A 17,500-nucleotide genomic window follows, 5' to 3' on the forward strand; every position below is an offset into this window, starting at 1 on the left:
TGTAGAGAGAGGGAAGTGTCCCAGCTCTGCTCTACATGCATGGTTTGGACCGTTTCTGTGGACCTTGAGGATTTCCTTGCAGAACTGAAGGTTGAGTTCTGTGGGTGTTGTGTCCCATGAGGTGCCTCTGGGTCATCAGAGGGCCCCACACTTCACTTCATACATCAGGATGGTTTTTACACTGTTCAGTAGTTTAACTGTAACTGCAGGACTGAGTTTATATAGTGAGCTGTTGATGCTGCAGTCGCCCTGCGTGTCTTTGCTGTGAGGGAGTTTGTTGCTTTGTCAAAGCTGCCTGATGAACTGATGATGGTGCCCAGATAATTATATTCCTCTGTGTGCTGAAGTGTGGTCCCTCTGACCTGAAGACATGTTTGGACTCCTGTAACGGGCCTTTTTCTGGAAGACCAGGACTTTGGTTTGGTCAAGGTTGATATCTACCGCCCAGTTTTGACAGAACGTCTCCAGCAGAGAGAGGTTCTGCTGCAGGCCCGGTTCTGTTGGGGACAGTAGAACCAGGTCCTCTGCATACATGAGGAATGTGATGTCTTTGCCTTGTAGATGTAATCCCGGGCTTGAGGACTGTTCAAGAAGAGTGGCCAGTGTATTGATGTAGATGTTGATCAGAGTGGAGACAGGCTGCAGCCTGATGCTGCTTTTCCTTGTTTGAAGAACTCTGTTCTTGTGTTTCCAGTTTTAACAGCACTGGTTGTCAGAATATTTGGATTTGATTAAATCATACATTTTACCCCCAATTCCATATTGGAGAAGTTGTAAAAATAACCCGTTGTGCCAAATTGTGTCAAAAGCCTTTTTTAGATCTACAAAACATGCAGATATGTTTCCTCTGTGTGGTCTGTGGACATGCTGCTGGATGAGTGTATGCAGAGTGTACGTGTGTCAGATGTTTGATGTTTAGGTAAAAAGCCAATTTGGCTTCTAGACAGAATATTATGTTCAGTGAGATAAGAGATTAATCTGGAGTTGAGGATGCTGCAGAAGAGTTTACTCAGGTTGCTGTTAACACAGATGCCCCTGTCACTGCTGGGGTTACACCTGCCTCCATTTTAAATACAGGAGAAATGAGCCCTTTATTCCAACACTGGGGTGATATCCAGAGGCCAACACCAGGTTCAAGTGTTTTTGCACGGCGAGTTGGAGTTTTAAGTTGCTGTGTGTCAGCATCTCTGAGTTAACGCTGTCTATACCGCAAGCTTTTCCATTTTTAAGGGTTTTGATTGTGTGCTGTGTTTGTTTAATGGTGACGGGGCGGTCGAGGGCACATCGGTTGTCCTTCACTGTCCTTTCTAGTTCTTTCAGTGTGTCTGTTGTTAAAATTTGGTTCTGATTCAGACCGTGACACTGGATTTTTATAGAGGTCATCAATGTAATCTTTCCAGATTTTGCCATTTTGAATTGGGTTGGTCTCTGTTTGTGGGTTTCTGTTGATGTTTTCCATAATTTCCAGAAGGTGTTGTCATTTATGGCTTTTTCAACTTAGTTGAGTTCTCTCTCCATATGATGGAGTTAGTTTTTTGTCTTCTTTCGGGGCTTGGACATGTTCAAGCCGTCCTACAGGTCATTTGGGTTCCTGTGTTTCCTGTTGGACAGTTTTCTCAGGTTTGTCTGGATGCAGCACTTTCTTTCTCAAACCAACGCTCTTTTTGTTTCATGCTGGATTTTTTAGTTTGTGAGATTTTTAATTTATGAAGTTTCGTAGCACATTCATTTTGAAGTCTTTCTCCTGCTGTGCTGTAATGACTTTTGTGTTGATTGTATTTCACAGCCAGTGATCTGTCCCGGTTGTCTCTGTGTTGCTACAGTTGATGTATCTGTAGATCTGTTCACCAGTTGCTGCTGCTCAGCTGTTGCTCCGCAGTGTTTCAGTGGTTCACTGTTTTCTCAGCAGTTATCTTGACAGATAATTATTTCCCAGTCCTGGTGATGTTCCCAAAATGTTGCCAGTCCAGTTGTGATAGGAAAATCTTCTCTCTTTTGAGGTTTTCCTCGCTGTAGCTTTTCTTCAGACCTTTGTTGATGTTGCTGCTAATCGTAGAAAAGTCTGGTCTTCTTCTCTAAGTGGTTGCGGCGCCTTCCAACCACTTCATGTTTGAAAGTTTGCGTTGTAAATCAGATATTTCAAAGTGAAAATGCGATAAAAGTGAAAAGTTTCAGGAGCTCATATCTTCTGCTTGCTCATTCAGTTGGTTGCCAAGCAACTCTGCCTGTCTCTCTCTCTCTGCCTGTCTCTCTCTCTGTCTGTCTCTCTGTCTGTCTCTCTGTCTGTCTCTCTGTCTGTCTGTCCACAGTATGAGAGTCAGACATCGTTTGGATCCATGTACCCAACACGTATAGAGGGGTAAGAACACCTGTCTGTCTGTCTGTCTGTCTCTTTTCAAGCACTGTATGCTGTCAGAGTGAGACCTGTCTGTCTCTCATGTGTCTGTCTGTCTTTCAGAGCGACCCGGCTGTTCTGTGATGTGTATAACCCTCAGAGTAAGACGTACTGTAAGAGGCTGCAGGTTCTGTGTCCTGAACACTCCAGAGACCCAAAGGTCCGTCTGTCTCTCTACCTGCTGCTGCTCAGAACATCTGAGACCCATCTGCTGAGGACATGGACTAACCACTGTCTGTCTCCCTGCCTGTCTGTCTGTCAGGTCCCAGCAGACGAGGTGTGTGGCTGTCCTCTGGTGAAAGACGTCTTCGAGCCGACAGGAGAGTTCTGTCGTGTGTCGAAGAGGAAGTGTAACAAACATTACTGCTGGGAGAAGCTCCGCCGGGCCGAGGTCGACCTGGAGCGAGTCCGAGTGGTACCGCCCCAAACTTTATTTACACCACACTTTATTTACACCAAACTTTATTTACACCAAACTTTATTAACCCCAAACTTTATTTACCCCAAACTTTATTTACACCAAACTTTATTAACCCCAAACTTTATTAACACCACACTTTATTTACACCAAACTTTATTTACACCAAACTTTATTAACCCCAAACTTTATTAACACCACACTTTATTTACACCAAACTTTATTTACACCAAACTTTATTAACCCCAAACTTTATTAACACCACACTTTATTTACACCAAACTTTATTTACACCAAACTTTATTAACCCCAAACTTTATTTACACCAAACTTTATTAACACCACACTTTATTTACACCACACTTTATTTACACCAAACTTTATTAACCCCAAACTTTATTTACACCAAACTTTATTAACCCCAAACTTTATTTACACCAAACTTTATTAACACCACACTTTATTTACACCAAACTTTATTAACCCCAAACTTTATTTACACCAAACTTTATTTACACCAAACTTTATTAACACCACACTTTATTTACACCAAACTTTATTAACCCCAAACTTTATTTACACCAAACTTTATTAACACCACACTTTATTTACACCAAACTTTATTAACCCCAAACTTTATTAACACCACACTTTATTTACACCAAACTTTATTAACACCACACTTTATTTACACCAAACTTTATTAACCCCAAACTTTATTTACACCAAACTTTATTTACACCAAACTTTATTAACACCACACTTTATTTACACCAAACTTTATTAACCCCAAACTTTATTTACACCAAACTTTATTAACACCACACTTTATTTACACCAAACTTTATTAACCCCAAACTTTATTAACACCACACTTTATTTACACCAAACTTTATTTACACCAAACTTTATTAACCCCAAACTTTATTTACCCCAAACTTTATTTACACCAAACTTTATTAACACCACACTTTATTTACACCAAACTTTATTAACCCCAAACTTTATTTACACCAAACTTTATTTACACCAAACTTTATTAACACCACACTTTATTTACACCAAACTTTATTAACCCCAAACTTTATTTACACCAAACTTTATTTACACCAAACTTTATTAACACCACGCTTTATTTACACCAAACTTTATTAACACCACACTTTATTAACCCCAAACTTTATTAACCCCAAACTTTATTAACACCACACTTTATTTACACCAAACTTTATTTACACCAAACTTTATTAACCCCAAACTTTATTTACACCAAACTTTGTTAACACCACACTTTATTTACACCAAACTTTATTAACCCCAAACTTTATTTACACCAAACTTTATTTACACCAAACTTTATTAACACCACGCTTTATATACCCAAACTTTATTAACACCACACTTTATTTACACCAAACTTTATTAACCCCAAACTTTATTAACACCACATTTTATTTACACCAAACTTTATTAACCCCAAACTTTATTTACACCAAACTTTATTAACACCACGCTTTATTTACACCAAACTTTATTAACACCACACCTTATTTACACCAAACTTTATTAACCCCAAACTTTATTTACACCAAACTTTATTAACACCACACTTTATTTACACCAAACTTTATTAACCCCAAACTTTATTTACACCAAACTTTATTTACACCAAACTTTATTAACCCCAAACTTTATTTACACCAAACTTTATTAACCCCAAACTTTATTTACACCAAACTTTATTTACACCACACTTTATTTACACCAAACTTTATTTACACCAAACTTTATTAACCCCAAACTTTATTAACACCACACTTTATTAACACCACGCTTTATATACCCAAACTTTATATACACCACACGTTATTGACACCACACTTTATTAACCCCAAACTTTATTTACACCACACTTTATTTACACCAAACTGTATTTACACCAAACTTTATTAACCTCAAACTTTATTAACACCACACTTTATTTACACCAAACTTTATTAACCCCAAACTTTATTTACACCACACTTTATTGACACCACACTTTACTTACACCAAACATTAGGCTCGTTGGAGATGAGCCAGGCCTGCGCAGAATCGATCACCGGCGACCACCGTACAATGTATGCCGGTTAGATTTGTGTCCGACTTGATCCCGACTTGCTCTGACGTCATTGACGCGCCTGCAACGATAACCTCGCGAGATCAAGGCGGCCGCAGTCTTTAGAGCCAGGCGCCGCAGTTGCTCTCCACCGACTGCAAGACCTCAGGGCATGATGGGAAACGCCTGGCTGTCGCCTGATCAAAGAGCTGATTGGCTCTTAGTTAGGACTACAAACTCTTAGTTAGGACTACGTTCAGTCGACAATTCTTATTTTCTGTGTATTGTTTATATTTAATGTTAGATTATATGAATCTCATGTGCAATGAAGGTTTAATCTGTTAACAGAAATATTTTTTGTGTGGTTGATATACTGTATATAATTACAAATATAAATACATCAGTAAATAAAGATTATAAGAAACCTTTGCTGCTTGTCCTCCCCATGTGTAGCCTGTATATGTAGCTGTGAGAACATTTGGACTGTTAATTCAGCAGTTCAATTTCTTACATTTAGGGATTGTGTGGTTTATAAATGACAGTGTCTTTATATAAATCTACTTTGTAGGCAATTCTTGTTCAATAAATTACTTCCAAGGGCTGAAATCTGCTCAGTCGCTCTGACTCTCACCTCAGTCATAACAGTGGCATCGTTAAACAAATAAAAAGTTATGATTGACACATTTAGACCACAGTGAAATGTAGTTATCATTTTAGAAAAATCCACTTTGTATGACCTCAAAGTTTGTGTTTCTATTTGTTACATTTGTGAGATTAAATATTAAAAATCACACCACATCCCATCTGCCCATTAAGAGGATTAACACAGTGTAATTTATGTGCAAAGTGGAAAAGTAGGGGGATCTCTTCTGCTTCAGTTTCATCAGCGACCAAGAACGCATGTGCAGTTTCTTCAGCCATAGCTCTCTGAACGTGTTGTGCAGACTGCAGGTAGCTACAGGTGGATCTGACAGGATGTAAATATTTCTGTGACTTCCTGTATTTTCTTTGACGGCGGCTGGAAACTGTCCGACTTGACTGCAGCTTGTTGTCAGCGCCCCCTGCTGCTGCCGCCTGGTCTCGTCCACCTTCCAGGCGAGGCGCAGTTCATCTCCAACGAGCCTTTTATTAACCCCAAACTTTATTAACACCACACTTTATTTACACCAAACTTTATTAACCCCAAACTTTATTTACACCACACTTTATTTACACCAAACTTTATTAACACCACACTTTATTTACACCAAACTTTATTAACCCCAAACTTTATTTACACCACACTTTATTAACCCTAAACTTTATTAACACCACACTTTATTTACACCAAACTTTATTAACACCACACTTTATTTACACCAAACTTTATTAACCCCAAACTTTATTTACACCACACTTTATTTACACCAAACTTTATTAACACCACACTTTATTTACACCAAACTTTATTAACCCTAAACTTTATTAACACCACACTTTATTTACACCAAACTTTATTAACACCACACTTTATTAACACCAAACTTTATTAACACCACGCTTTATTAACACCACACTTTATTAACCCCAAACTTTATTTACACCAAACTTTATTAACACCACACTTTATTAACCCCAAACTTTATTAACCCCACACTTTATTAACACCAAACTTTATTAACCCCAAACTTTATTAACACCACACTTTAACACCAAACTTTATTAACACCACGCTTTATTAACACCACACTTTATTAACACCACGCTTTATTTACACCAAACTTTATTAACCCCAAACTTTATTAACACCACACTTTATTAACACCAAACTTTATTAACACCACGCTTTATTAACACCACACTTTATTAACCCCAAACTTTATTTACACCAAACTTTATTAACACCACACTTTATTAGCTCCAAACTTTATTAACACCACACTTTATTAACACCACACTTTATTAACACCACACTCTATTAACACCAGGCTTTATTAACACCACACTTTATTAACACCACGCTTTCTTAACACCACGCTTTATTAACACCACACTCTATTAACACCACGCTTTATTAACACCATGCTTTATTAACACCACACTTTATTAACACCACACTCTATTAACACCATGCTTTATTAACACCACACTTTATTAACACCACACTTTAACCCCACATTTTATTAACACCACACTTTATTAACACCACACTCTAGTAACACCACACTCTATTAACACTACACTTTATTAACACCACACTCTATTAACACCACACTTTATTAACACCATGCTTTATTAACACCACACTTTAACCCCATTTTATTAACACCACACTTTATTAACACCACACTCTATTAACACCACACTTTAACCCCACACTTTATTAACCCCACACTTTATTAACACCACGCTTTATTAACACCAAACTTTATTAACACCACACTCTATTAACACCACACTTTAACCCCACACTTTATTAACACCACGCTTTATTAACACCAAACTTTATTAACACCACACTTTATTAACACCATGCTTTATTAACCCCACACTTTATTAACACCACACTCTATTAACACCACACTTTAACCCCACACTTTATTAACACCACGCTTTATTAACACCAAACTTTATTAACACCACACTCTATTAACACCACACTTTATTAACACCACGCTTTATTAACCCCACACTTTATTAACACCACACTCTATTAACACCACACTTTAACCCCACACTTTATTAACACCACGCTTTATTAACACCATGCTTTATTTACACCAAACTTTGTTAACAATACAGTGATGGACACAACCTGACCCTCGGCCTGTCTCTACCTGTCTGTCTCTCCACCTGTCTGTCTCTCAGTGGTATAAGCTGGACGAGTTGTTCGAGCAGGAGAGGAATCTGAGGACAGCGATGACGAATCGAGCCGGTTTATTGGCTCTGATGCTGCACCAGACCATCCAGCACGATCCAATCACAACAGACCTGCGCTCTGCCAAGGACAGGTAGACAGGCAGGTAGAGGCAGACACGTAGACAGACAGACAGACAGGTAGAGACAGACAGGTAGTGACAGACAGGTAGGCAGACAGACAGACGCTGGATTGTCATTAAACATTCTCAACTTAATATCTGCCAGTCAGGAGAGAATGATGAGCAGACACTGAGGTCACAGCGGTCGCACTCTGGTGAATGTAATGTGATTACATGTTTATTAATAATGTGAATATTTTATATCCACAACCAGTGTTTTGATTCTGTTTTTATATTGGTTTATTCCTCCAGTACTACACTACCCATAATTCCACCAGTCAGAGATGTTACTGTTGCCACGGCGATGCACTGACTGAACACTACAGTTTTTAATCATTTATATAAATCAATAAGAAATGATGCAATAAATGTTTAAAACCCAGCTTATTATTATTATTATTATTATTATTATTATTATTATTTTATGTGATGTTTTAAAATCATAGTGAGTTTATTGTGATTGTTATTTATTGCAGACAGATAAATAACTATTAATCATAAAATAAGTCAACATGAAGAAACAAAGAATAAAATAATAATAATAATAATAATAATAACAACAACAACAGATGAGCAGTGTTTATTTCTCTCTTGACAGCTGAATTGTTTGATTAGATTTTCATCATAAAAGTTTGAAGTTTAACTGAACAAATCAAGTCAAACTGAGCTGAAACTTTTATTGTGAAAGGAACAGACTCACAGCTGATCCTTTAAAAACATTACGTCATATTTTCACTGTAAAATCTGCATTTATTGATCTGATTGTTTATTTCATATTGAACACTTCAAAATAATAAGAACACGACATGCAGCTGAAACTTTACTACGTTTGTGTTTCTTGTTTTTTATCCGGACGTTCTTCTCGTTCTTTTATCATTTTGTATCTCCGTCATTTTTATATGTTTTAAAAACTATTTGATGGTTTCATGTTGTTGTTGTTTACAAACTGATGTTTCATTAAAACTGATGATGTTTTATTAAACAGCTTCTCTTTTTGTGGAGATGATGAAAACATTTCTGACATGATGATGATGATGTCTGTCATTAAAACTGAACTATCAGAGCTGGACCCACGACGTGTCACTGAACCAGAACTCTGAACGTGTCTGTATGAGATGAAATCCTCCAGATTCTGAGACGAATCTTCATGTTTAGTAACGAGGCTACATATAAAATCTGATATTAAAAAACAAAAACACATTTTACAAAAGAACTATTGATGGGAACGCGACATTATTTTATTTTTCTAATCAACAGGAATCACAAATTATTTGAAATCCAGTCTGAACCCGTTTCAACACATGTTCGGGCTTTATGTCTAGAAAACACAAAGATGTGATGATTACATATGAGTTTAATATAAACATGAGAACAGACAGTTTTGTTGTGATTATTAATTATGAGATAAAGATGATGTAACTAAATTACATATCTCTAATGATGCAGCAGTTACAGTTAATTAAATATACAGTATATACAGTGTGTGTGTGGAGGAGAGGAGGAGGGGAGGAGGAGATCGTGTTTGGTGAACATGTTTGTTCATTAAAGTGTGAAGGGTCTGTACATGGTCGGTGGTGCGGTGTTTTGGGAGGAAGCCAGTTTGACTTTTACTGAAGATGGAGTCCTCAAGGAAATCTGGTTTTCTTTTATTCAGAATACTCAGAATGATTCACCTGGACAGCTGCTGACACAGAGGCCACGCTAGTTATCAGGTCTGATGTGTCCCCACTCTTATGAATGGGGGAAATGAGCCCTTTGCACCAGATGTGAGGAAAACATCCGACTGTAACACAGTGTTGAACAGCTGTAACACTGCAGCCTGCAGCTCTGGCTGCTGCAGAGAGCATTTGGTTTTTAATGCTGCCTGCACCACAAGCTTTCCTCGGCTGGAGACATTTTGTCTGTGTGGTCGATTCTTCCCAAGTAATTGAGAAATCAGGGTTGTCTTTAATAGTTTCTTCTAATGTTTGGAGGTTTTCTTGTATAATACACTGATCTGAATTGATCTGATCTATTGGTCTGTCTTTGTACAGATTGTCACAGTGCTCTCCAGATGTCACCATGTTGGATGATGTCTGTTGCTTTTTATCCCAGAATTGATTTTGATTAGTGGTGTTCTCAATATCTTCGAGTTTCATGTGGCTATCATTTAGTTTTTTGTTCCTAATAGTACATTTCTATTTCTTTAACATGTCATTGTGTCTGATGCGTAAGGCTGGGTGGTTGCCGATGTTTTTCATGTGTTATTTTTCTCAGGTCTTTTCTGATGGTCTTGCGTTCTTGATCAAACCATTTGTCAGCGTTTTGCCTTTTAACAGGCTTCAGCTTTAATAGCTGCCTTATGAAATATCATACTGATGTCATCAGTGGCCTTGTTGACACCATCTCTGGTAGAGACATGTTGGTTTTGGTCATATATTGATATGTCACTCATCAGATCAGGTGAGCTGGAGGCCATGATGAGTTTGTCTCCACTGTCTGTCAGGAGGATTTATTGAAACAGCTTGCTGGGTTCCCTTGTTGTGTCTCATTTGATCCGAGAGTTTAAAGGACACATGTATTTGGTTGTGGTCTGAGAGGGGGGATTGCTGTCTGACAGTGAATGCACTGGTAGTGGAGGGGTCCATGTCAGTGACTGCATAGTCTACTACACTAGACCCAAGAGCTGAGGAGTGTGAATCTCCCAGAGAGTCCCTCTGAACCTGCCATTAACTATGTACAGGCCTGAGGCCGACAAAGATGCACTGTCTCCTGCCAGCAGGACCACTTGTGGAGCTTGTTCTTCTGGCTGGGATGGGCAGAGCTGGCTGTTGGCAGCTGGCTGTGTGGGTGTATCAGGAGTTGCCAGGGTGTTGTTGGGTGGGTGCAGAGCAGAGACGGTGGGACAGAGACAAGGCAGGAGTTTGGGACACTGGCAGGGAGAGTCTGTGTCTCTGTAGTTGCCATTGTGGGGACTGCTGAGAGTTGGTCTGTCAGGTGTTGGACTTTCCTGGTGAAGCTCCTTTCTCTATTCTCAGTATCCTCCTTCACTTTGGCTAACTGAGCACGGAGCACACTGTTCTCCTGTTTAAGTGCCTCTACACTTCCTCTGAGGTCAGATGCTAAGGCTTGGTTGTCTCTCTTGAGCTGCTGGAGCTCCTCATGAAGCTGCTGCACAGTGTTGTCTTGGTGGTCAGACAGCCTGGCCTGGGTCGGCTCTTTGAATTCAGCGAAGTCCAGCTCCAGCAGGGCCAGTCTCTCCTTTAGCTGGTTGGTGGAGCTGGCGGGTGTGGGAGGGGCAGAGATGGATAAGGTGGTGGGGTTCTCTGTTGGGCTCTCATCATCTTCAAATCAAATCAAATCAAATCAAATTTATTTGTATAGCCCAAATTCACAAATCACAGTTTGCCTCAGAGGGCTTTACAATCTGTACAGAGACGACACCCTCTGTCCTTCGACCCTCGATTCAAGTGAGGAAAAACTTGCCCCCCAAAAAAAAGCCCTTTTAACAGGGAAAAAAAAATGCAGAAGAAACCTCAGGGAGAGCCACAGAGGAGGGATCCCTCTCCCAGGACGGACAGACGTGCAATAGATGTCGCATGTACAGAGCAGATCAACGAGATCACAATGTATTCAATTATAATGGATGGTTGACAGGAGTGAAAGTACATAAAGATGTATTACAGCAATAATAATGAAATGCACATGGAAATGTGATTACTAGTGATAACAGTAGTAGTGATTAATGGTAAGGATAGTATGTAGTAATGCATTACAATAATAGTAGTGGAACGTATGTAACAGAGATATGAGTAATATTAGCGACAGTAGTGGTGGGTGTCAGGCAGGGCCATGGCAGTAGGCGCATCCACGATCCACGACCCGGGCGCGACCAGGATCCATGGGAGCCTGTAGGACTAGAAAGCACAAGGACTCCGGGGAAGAAGTGAAGTCAGTGACATGCAGAGATGGGGCATGTATACAGGCATAATGTATACAGATGGAGAGGAGAGGAGGAGGGGACATCGACCCTCTTGGTGTCCACCTCAGCTTATAACAAGGAGAAGGCCTCTTCAAATGACTCCAGGTTGGCTTTATCTCCCTGGACCATGACCTTTCCTTTGGTGTAGTATGTGATGGTGAGCAGAGGGTCATCCTTGTCAAGGTGTTCATCTGTTGCACAGAGTATCTTTCCAGATGTAGATGAATCAGTGAAGAACATGAGGTTGTTCTTCTTCCTCCCTTCTTTGTGTTGGGCGTAGTCAGTGAAGAGGACCTCTGGATTTTCACGTAGTGTCTTCTCCTTGTGTTTCTCTCTAGCTGCTGCACTCTTACATTTAGCAGCTGCTCTCTGCTGTTAGCTGCCTTCTGACAGCTTTCTGTGGCGACCACTTGTTTACTCCACAGGGGGCTAGGCTAACTGCTAGGCTAACTGTTTACTTTGTTTTTCTAGCCTTTAAACACAGTTTTGTTTGTTCTTTTTTTCCTTCTGCTTGTCTTCATATAATATCTCTTCTGTAATCGTCTTTAGTAGTTTCTTCTTGGAAATGTTGGTAACAGTAGCAGGTAGTTGTCTAGTTAGCAGTTGACAGTTAGCTAGTTGACAGTTAGCTAGTTGACAGTTAGCAGTTGACAGTTAGCTAGTTGACAGTTAGCTAGTTGACAGTTAGCAGTTGACAGTAAGCAGTTGACAGTTAGCTATGTGACAGTTAGCAGTTGACAGTTAGCTAGTTGACAGTTAGCAGTTGACAGTTAGCAGTTGACAGTTAGCTAGTTGACAGTTAGCAGTGGACAGTTAGCTAGTTGACAGTTAGCAGTGGACAGTTAGCTAGTTGACAGTTAGCAGTTGACAGTTAGCAGTTGACAGTTAGCTAGTTGACAGTTAGCAGTTGACAGTTAGCAGTTGACAGTTAGCTAGTTGATGGTTAGCAGTTGACAGTTAGCTAGTTGACAGTTAGCAGTTGACAGTTAGCTAGTTGACAGTTAGCAGTTGACAGTTAGCTAGTTGACAGTTAGCAGTGGACAGTTAGCTAGTTGACAGTTAGCAGTTGACAGTTAGCAGTTGACAGTTAGCTAGTTGACAGTTAGCTAGTTGACAGTTAGCAGTTGACAGCTAGCAGTTGACAGTTAGCTAGTTGACAGTTAGCAGTGGACAGTTAGCTAGTTGACAGTTAGCAGTTGACAGTTAGCAGTTGACAGTTAGCTAGTTGACAGTTAGCAGTTGACAGTTAGCAGTTGACAGTTAGCCAGTTGATGGTTAGCAGTTGACAGTTAGCTAGTTGACAGTTAGCAGTTGACAGTTAGCTAGTTGACAGTTAGCAGTTGACAGTTAGCTAGTTGACAGTTAGCAGTGGACAGTTAGCTAGTTGACAGTTAGCAGTTGACAGTTAGCAGTTGACAGTTAGCTAGTTGACAGTTAGCTAGTTGACAGTTAGCAGTTGACAGCTAGCAGTTGACAGTTAGCTAGTTGACAGTTAGCAGTTGACAGTTAGCAGTTGACAGTTAGCTAGTTGATAGTTAGCAGTTGACAGTTAGCTAGTTGACAGTTAGCAGTTGACAGTTAGCTAGTTGACAGTTAGCAGTTGACAGTTAGCTAGTTGACAGTTAGCAGTTGACAGTTAGCAGTTGACAGTTAGCTAGTTGACAGTTAGCAGTGGACAGTTAGCAGTTGACAGTTAGCAGTTGACAGTTAGCTAGTTGACAGTTAGCTAGTTGACAGTTAGCAGTTGACAGTTAGCTAGTTGACAGTTAGCAGTTGACAGTTAGCTAGTTGTTTTGATTTAAAAAATATATCCAAAGATGATATTTTTTCTTCTGTTTTGCTGATTAATGTTGTTACCTCTTCTTTAGAGTCCTTTCTGAAGAATATTTGAAGGTTCTTTTGCAAAATGTCCCTGTTTAGGTCCAGTTTGATTTATATTATATATATTATTATAACCCTTTATATTCAGGGGCTCATTTTTGATGCAGCTTCTTCTCATGAAATCTCTCTGTTCTGTTCTTTTCTTTTCTTTTCAATTCAACATTGATTTATATTAATTATATATACAGTATATCCTGTCTGTGTGTGTGTGTGCGTCTGTGTGTGTGTGTGTTATTCTCTCACTGTTCACTCATGTTGCGGAGTGATGTGACAGATCTCATGACGTCAGTCGGTGGCGCCGCCGCCCTGCTGACGACGTCGCGTGTGCGACAGACAGTTGTGTTCAGTTGGCGCTCAGAGAGAAAAACAGAAGAAGAAAACAAGCTGCTGTGAGTTTATAAGAAATGCTTCGTACTGCAGGCTAACAGGCTAACACAGGCTAACGCCTTAGCTAACACTGACGGTTTATACTGTCAGAGACTGGTCCGGGTCCGGGTCCGGGTCCGGGTCGTCCTGAGTGACTCGGTGTTTCTCTGAATTATAACTGAATTATGTGTGTTAATGAAACATTCAGGTTGGAAACATCGCGATAACTCGCTGTAATACAGTCGCTGACGTAGTGCACACCTGGTTATCGATTATTGATTGATGCAGGTGACTGGTTCTGTTTGTATTGCTCAGTTATCTATACTGTCATCTCCGGCATTTATTAAGACATTATTAATACTCAGACGCTTTGAGTTGTTGCAACAGCAACAGATTTAATGTCTGATCAGTGTTTATAAAACCTTAGTCTTGTAAAGTAACTAGTAACTAAAGCTGCCAGGTGACTGTACTGGAGTCAAAGGAGTCCAGATGTGATGCTGATTCTTCTCTGGTCCAATCAGCAGCTGCTCATCTTCATCACACACGTTTCTTCATGTAGAGTCAGTTGTTATTAAAGTTGGTGATCAATGAATCATTTCTGATTCTGAGACGGACGGGATGATTGATCAGCTCATGAAGACGATGATCAGCAGATTGATCAATACTGATGAGTGTGAGCTGCAGCGTGCCCGACACACACACACACACACACACACACACACACAATCACACACAGGTGTTTTCTGATCACTGTGTACACGTTTATCTATGTGCTAACACTAAATAACACTTAATAAACAATAGTACTCATTAAATATTTGGATTCATTTGGAAGTTTGTAAACCGGAGACCTCACAGATTATAAACGAGCTGAGCTGCTCCGTTTCTCCTCGTGAGCCTCCGTCACACAGTCAGTCTGTCATTCAGCGAGGCCTTCAACGTGCCACTCATGTACTCTGAGGTTGGTCTCTACTGTGATGAATGTAAAGGTGCTGAAGCCTCCCTGATCCATATGTACTGGTCCTCCTCGAGCCTGAACAGGTACTGGATGGAGGTCTTTCACACTCTGTCTCAGGCGTTTAATGTCAGATTGGACCCAAATCCTCTGGTTGCAGTGTTTGGGGTCACTGTGGGGGGGAGACGCAGTTAACTGTGGAAAAACGAAGTACTTTATCCTTCGCTTCCCTTCTGGCTCGGCGAGCAGTGCTGCTCAGGTGGAGGGACGCTCCCTGGTTGGTGGACGTGATGTCCTGCTTAAAACTTCAGACACTCACTTCAGTATTCAAACTGGAAATTCCAGGAAGCACGGCGGCTTTTCTTAAATACACTTCAGACCCTGCAAATGCTTCGTTAAGTGCAGCTTCACTACGTTACACACTATTCACTCATTCACCACAAGTCCTTGTTGTGTTTATATGTTTCACTGGTTCCAGCTGCTGTTGTAAACTCTGACAGTTTGTCTTCTGTTGTTTAGTACAACAGAAGACAAACATCTGGACTGTGAGGCTCTGAGGTGGGAAATGAAACAGTCACTCATGACTTGTTGTGTGTCGTGTAGTTGTGTGTTGTGATAATAATGTTGCTGCTCTGACTGTCGCCCTTCAGTTGGATCAGAGATGTCGTCTGGACCTTCAGATCCTTCAGGATCTGGACTGAAGGCAGTCAGAAGATCTCCTCGTCTGTCTCCGCAGGTTGGTCATGTTGTCATGGTGATCTAAACAAATAACAGAAATGATATCTGTATTATTATTGTTATTGTTCTTCTCGTTTTCTTTTTTGTTTTGTTTTGTTTTTTGGTGGTTGAATACAAACTTAATATAATTCTATAATTTATTTATAATTTAATCGATCAGAATCAACTTTCAGTTTTCATCATTCGAGTAAATTCAAAGAATAAAATAATAACAAAAGAAAAACACTTCAAAGAGGACACAGCTAGCTTAGCGTTAGCCTGCAGCTACCTTAGCGTTAGCTTGCACTGAGGTAGTGCAGAGTCACTTCCAGACTCTTCTCTTGTGTGATGAACACAATCAGCAGACATGTTGGTTTATTTTTCTTATTCAGAGATCCTTTATTGATGTGTTTGTGAGGAGGGTTCACTCTGGACAGATTAGAGAAACTGAACTTTGTCACAAACTGAATTTCTCTCTGTTGTAGTTTCTTGTTGAGTCACTGAAGGCTGCTGTTTGCTGTTTGCTGTTGGTGAACATTATTTGAACTTGTGAAAAAGACAGCAGGAGAAAGTGGAGCTGTCTGTGTAAAGAAGACATGAAGCAGTGATCTGTTGATCTTTACTGACCCACATGTGACAGAGCAGCGACAGAGCTGTCAGTGCTGACGAAAACATGTTTGAATCAAAAATCCAATCAAATCGTGACACTTAAAAATATAAAAATAAAAGACAGAATGTTTGAAATATATAGTTTAACAACAGTAACCAGACGTGAGCAGAGGTTCACAGTACAGTGAACACCACAGTGAACCCTGGAACCTGTATATCTTCAGACACACAGCAGGAGTTAAACATCAACAGGAGGTCAGAGGTCAGTCAGGAGGACTTTACTCCTCTCATATTATAATTAATGTAATGTGGTTTTAAACACTGAGGCACTTTCTGTCTCTTGGTCTTGGACTTGGTGAGACACTGCAGAGCTCAGCTGGTTGTCCTCAAACGTCACAAACATGAAGACAACAAGAGGACTGTGCTGTTGATCATTACTGCAGCTGTCAATCATCTTCAGGTGGAGTTTGACGTCACAGAGTTCCCTGTTAACAGATGAAGGTTCAAACTCCGTCCGTCTCTTCTGTCCTCTGTCCTCTGTCCTGCTGTTGTCTCCTCGTCTTTATGTCAGTTGTGTGTCTGTCTGATGCTGAGCGTCTTCAGCAGCCTTTAAACAAACTGTTTGTGCTCTCAGTGCAGCAGCAGTAAAGGAGGACAGGAGGACAAGAAAGGAGGACACAGTCTGCAGGAGGTGAAGAGGAGAGGAAGGATGGAGAGGAGCAGAGACGAAGAGGAGGAGGTGAACGAGAGGCTGAAGACACTGGTGAGTCATCAGGACGATTCAGATCTGCTGAGTATATAAAAATACCAAACTGTTTATACTGTTCATATTATAAATACTATGTCATATTGTAAATACCAAGTTCATATTGTAGATACTATGTATATACGAGTTATATTCTGTCTCTTATCTCTTATTATATTGTTTATTATTATTGTTTAAGTGTAATTCTGTCCTTTGACTAAGAAATTTCCCCATTTGCGGGACAAATAAAGGAATTCTGATTCTGATTCTGATTCTGATTCTGAGACCACTCAAATAACCCTGTGAGATAATGTGTGTGTGTGTGTGTGTGTGTGTGT

General features: G+C 40.0%; 2 protein-coding genes across 9 annotated transcripts in view; both read left to right on the plus strand.

Annotated features, from left to right (window-relative positions):
* The window catches only part of LOC311265456 (CXXC-type zinc finger protein 1-like), a 20,291-nt gene extending 11,294 nt beyond the window's left edge, over nt 1-8,997 (plus strand). For 2 of the 3 annotated variants that reach the window (XM_084367133.1, XM_084367134.1), the window contains 4 exons: nt 2,310-2,359; nt 2,459-2,555; nt 2,658-2,810; nt 7,759-8,997. In XM_084367133.1, the coding sequence (XP_084223259.1) occupies nt 2,310-2,359; nt 2,459-2,555; nt 2,658-2,810; nt 7,759-7,905 (447 nt within the window). In that variant the 3' untranslated portion in view covers nt 7,906-8,997. Of the gene's footprint in view, nt 1-2,309; nt 2,360-2,458; nt 2,811-7,758 lie in introns of all 3 variants that reach the window. The other variant, XM_084367132.1, reaches the window with a different exon arrangement.
* A 2,789-nt stretch (nt 8,998-11,786) lies between these two features.
* The window catches only part of hdac6 (histone deacetylase 6), a 26,749-nt gene continuing 21,035 nt past the window's right edge, over nt 11,787-17,500 (plus strand). The window contains exons 1-3 of one of the 6 annotated variants that reach the window (XR_014623570.1): nt 11,787-11,994; nt 15,742-15,827; nt 17,052-17,180. Coding sequence is in view for 5 of the 6 variants with exons in the window: in XM_084366835.1 (XP_084222961.1) it covers nt 11,868-11,994; nt 15,742-15,827; nt 17,052-17,180 (342 nt within the window). In the remaining variant the exon portion in view is untranslated. Of the gene's footprint in view, nt 12,047-14,047; nt 14,160-14,709; nt 14,810-15,741; nt 15,828-17,051; nt 17,181-17,500 lie in introns of those variants that run through there. The other 5 variants (XM_084366838.1, XM_084366835.1, XM_084366839.1 and 2 more) reach the window with 5 other exon arrangements.

The sequence above is a fragment of the Pagrus pagrus genome (genome assembly GCF_965226575.1).
Source record: "Pagrus pagrus genome assembly, chromosome: 11".
NCBI lineage: Eukaryota > Metazoa > Chordata > Actinopteri > Spariformes > Sparidae > Pagrus > Pagrus pagrus.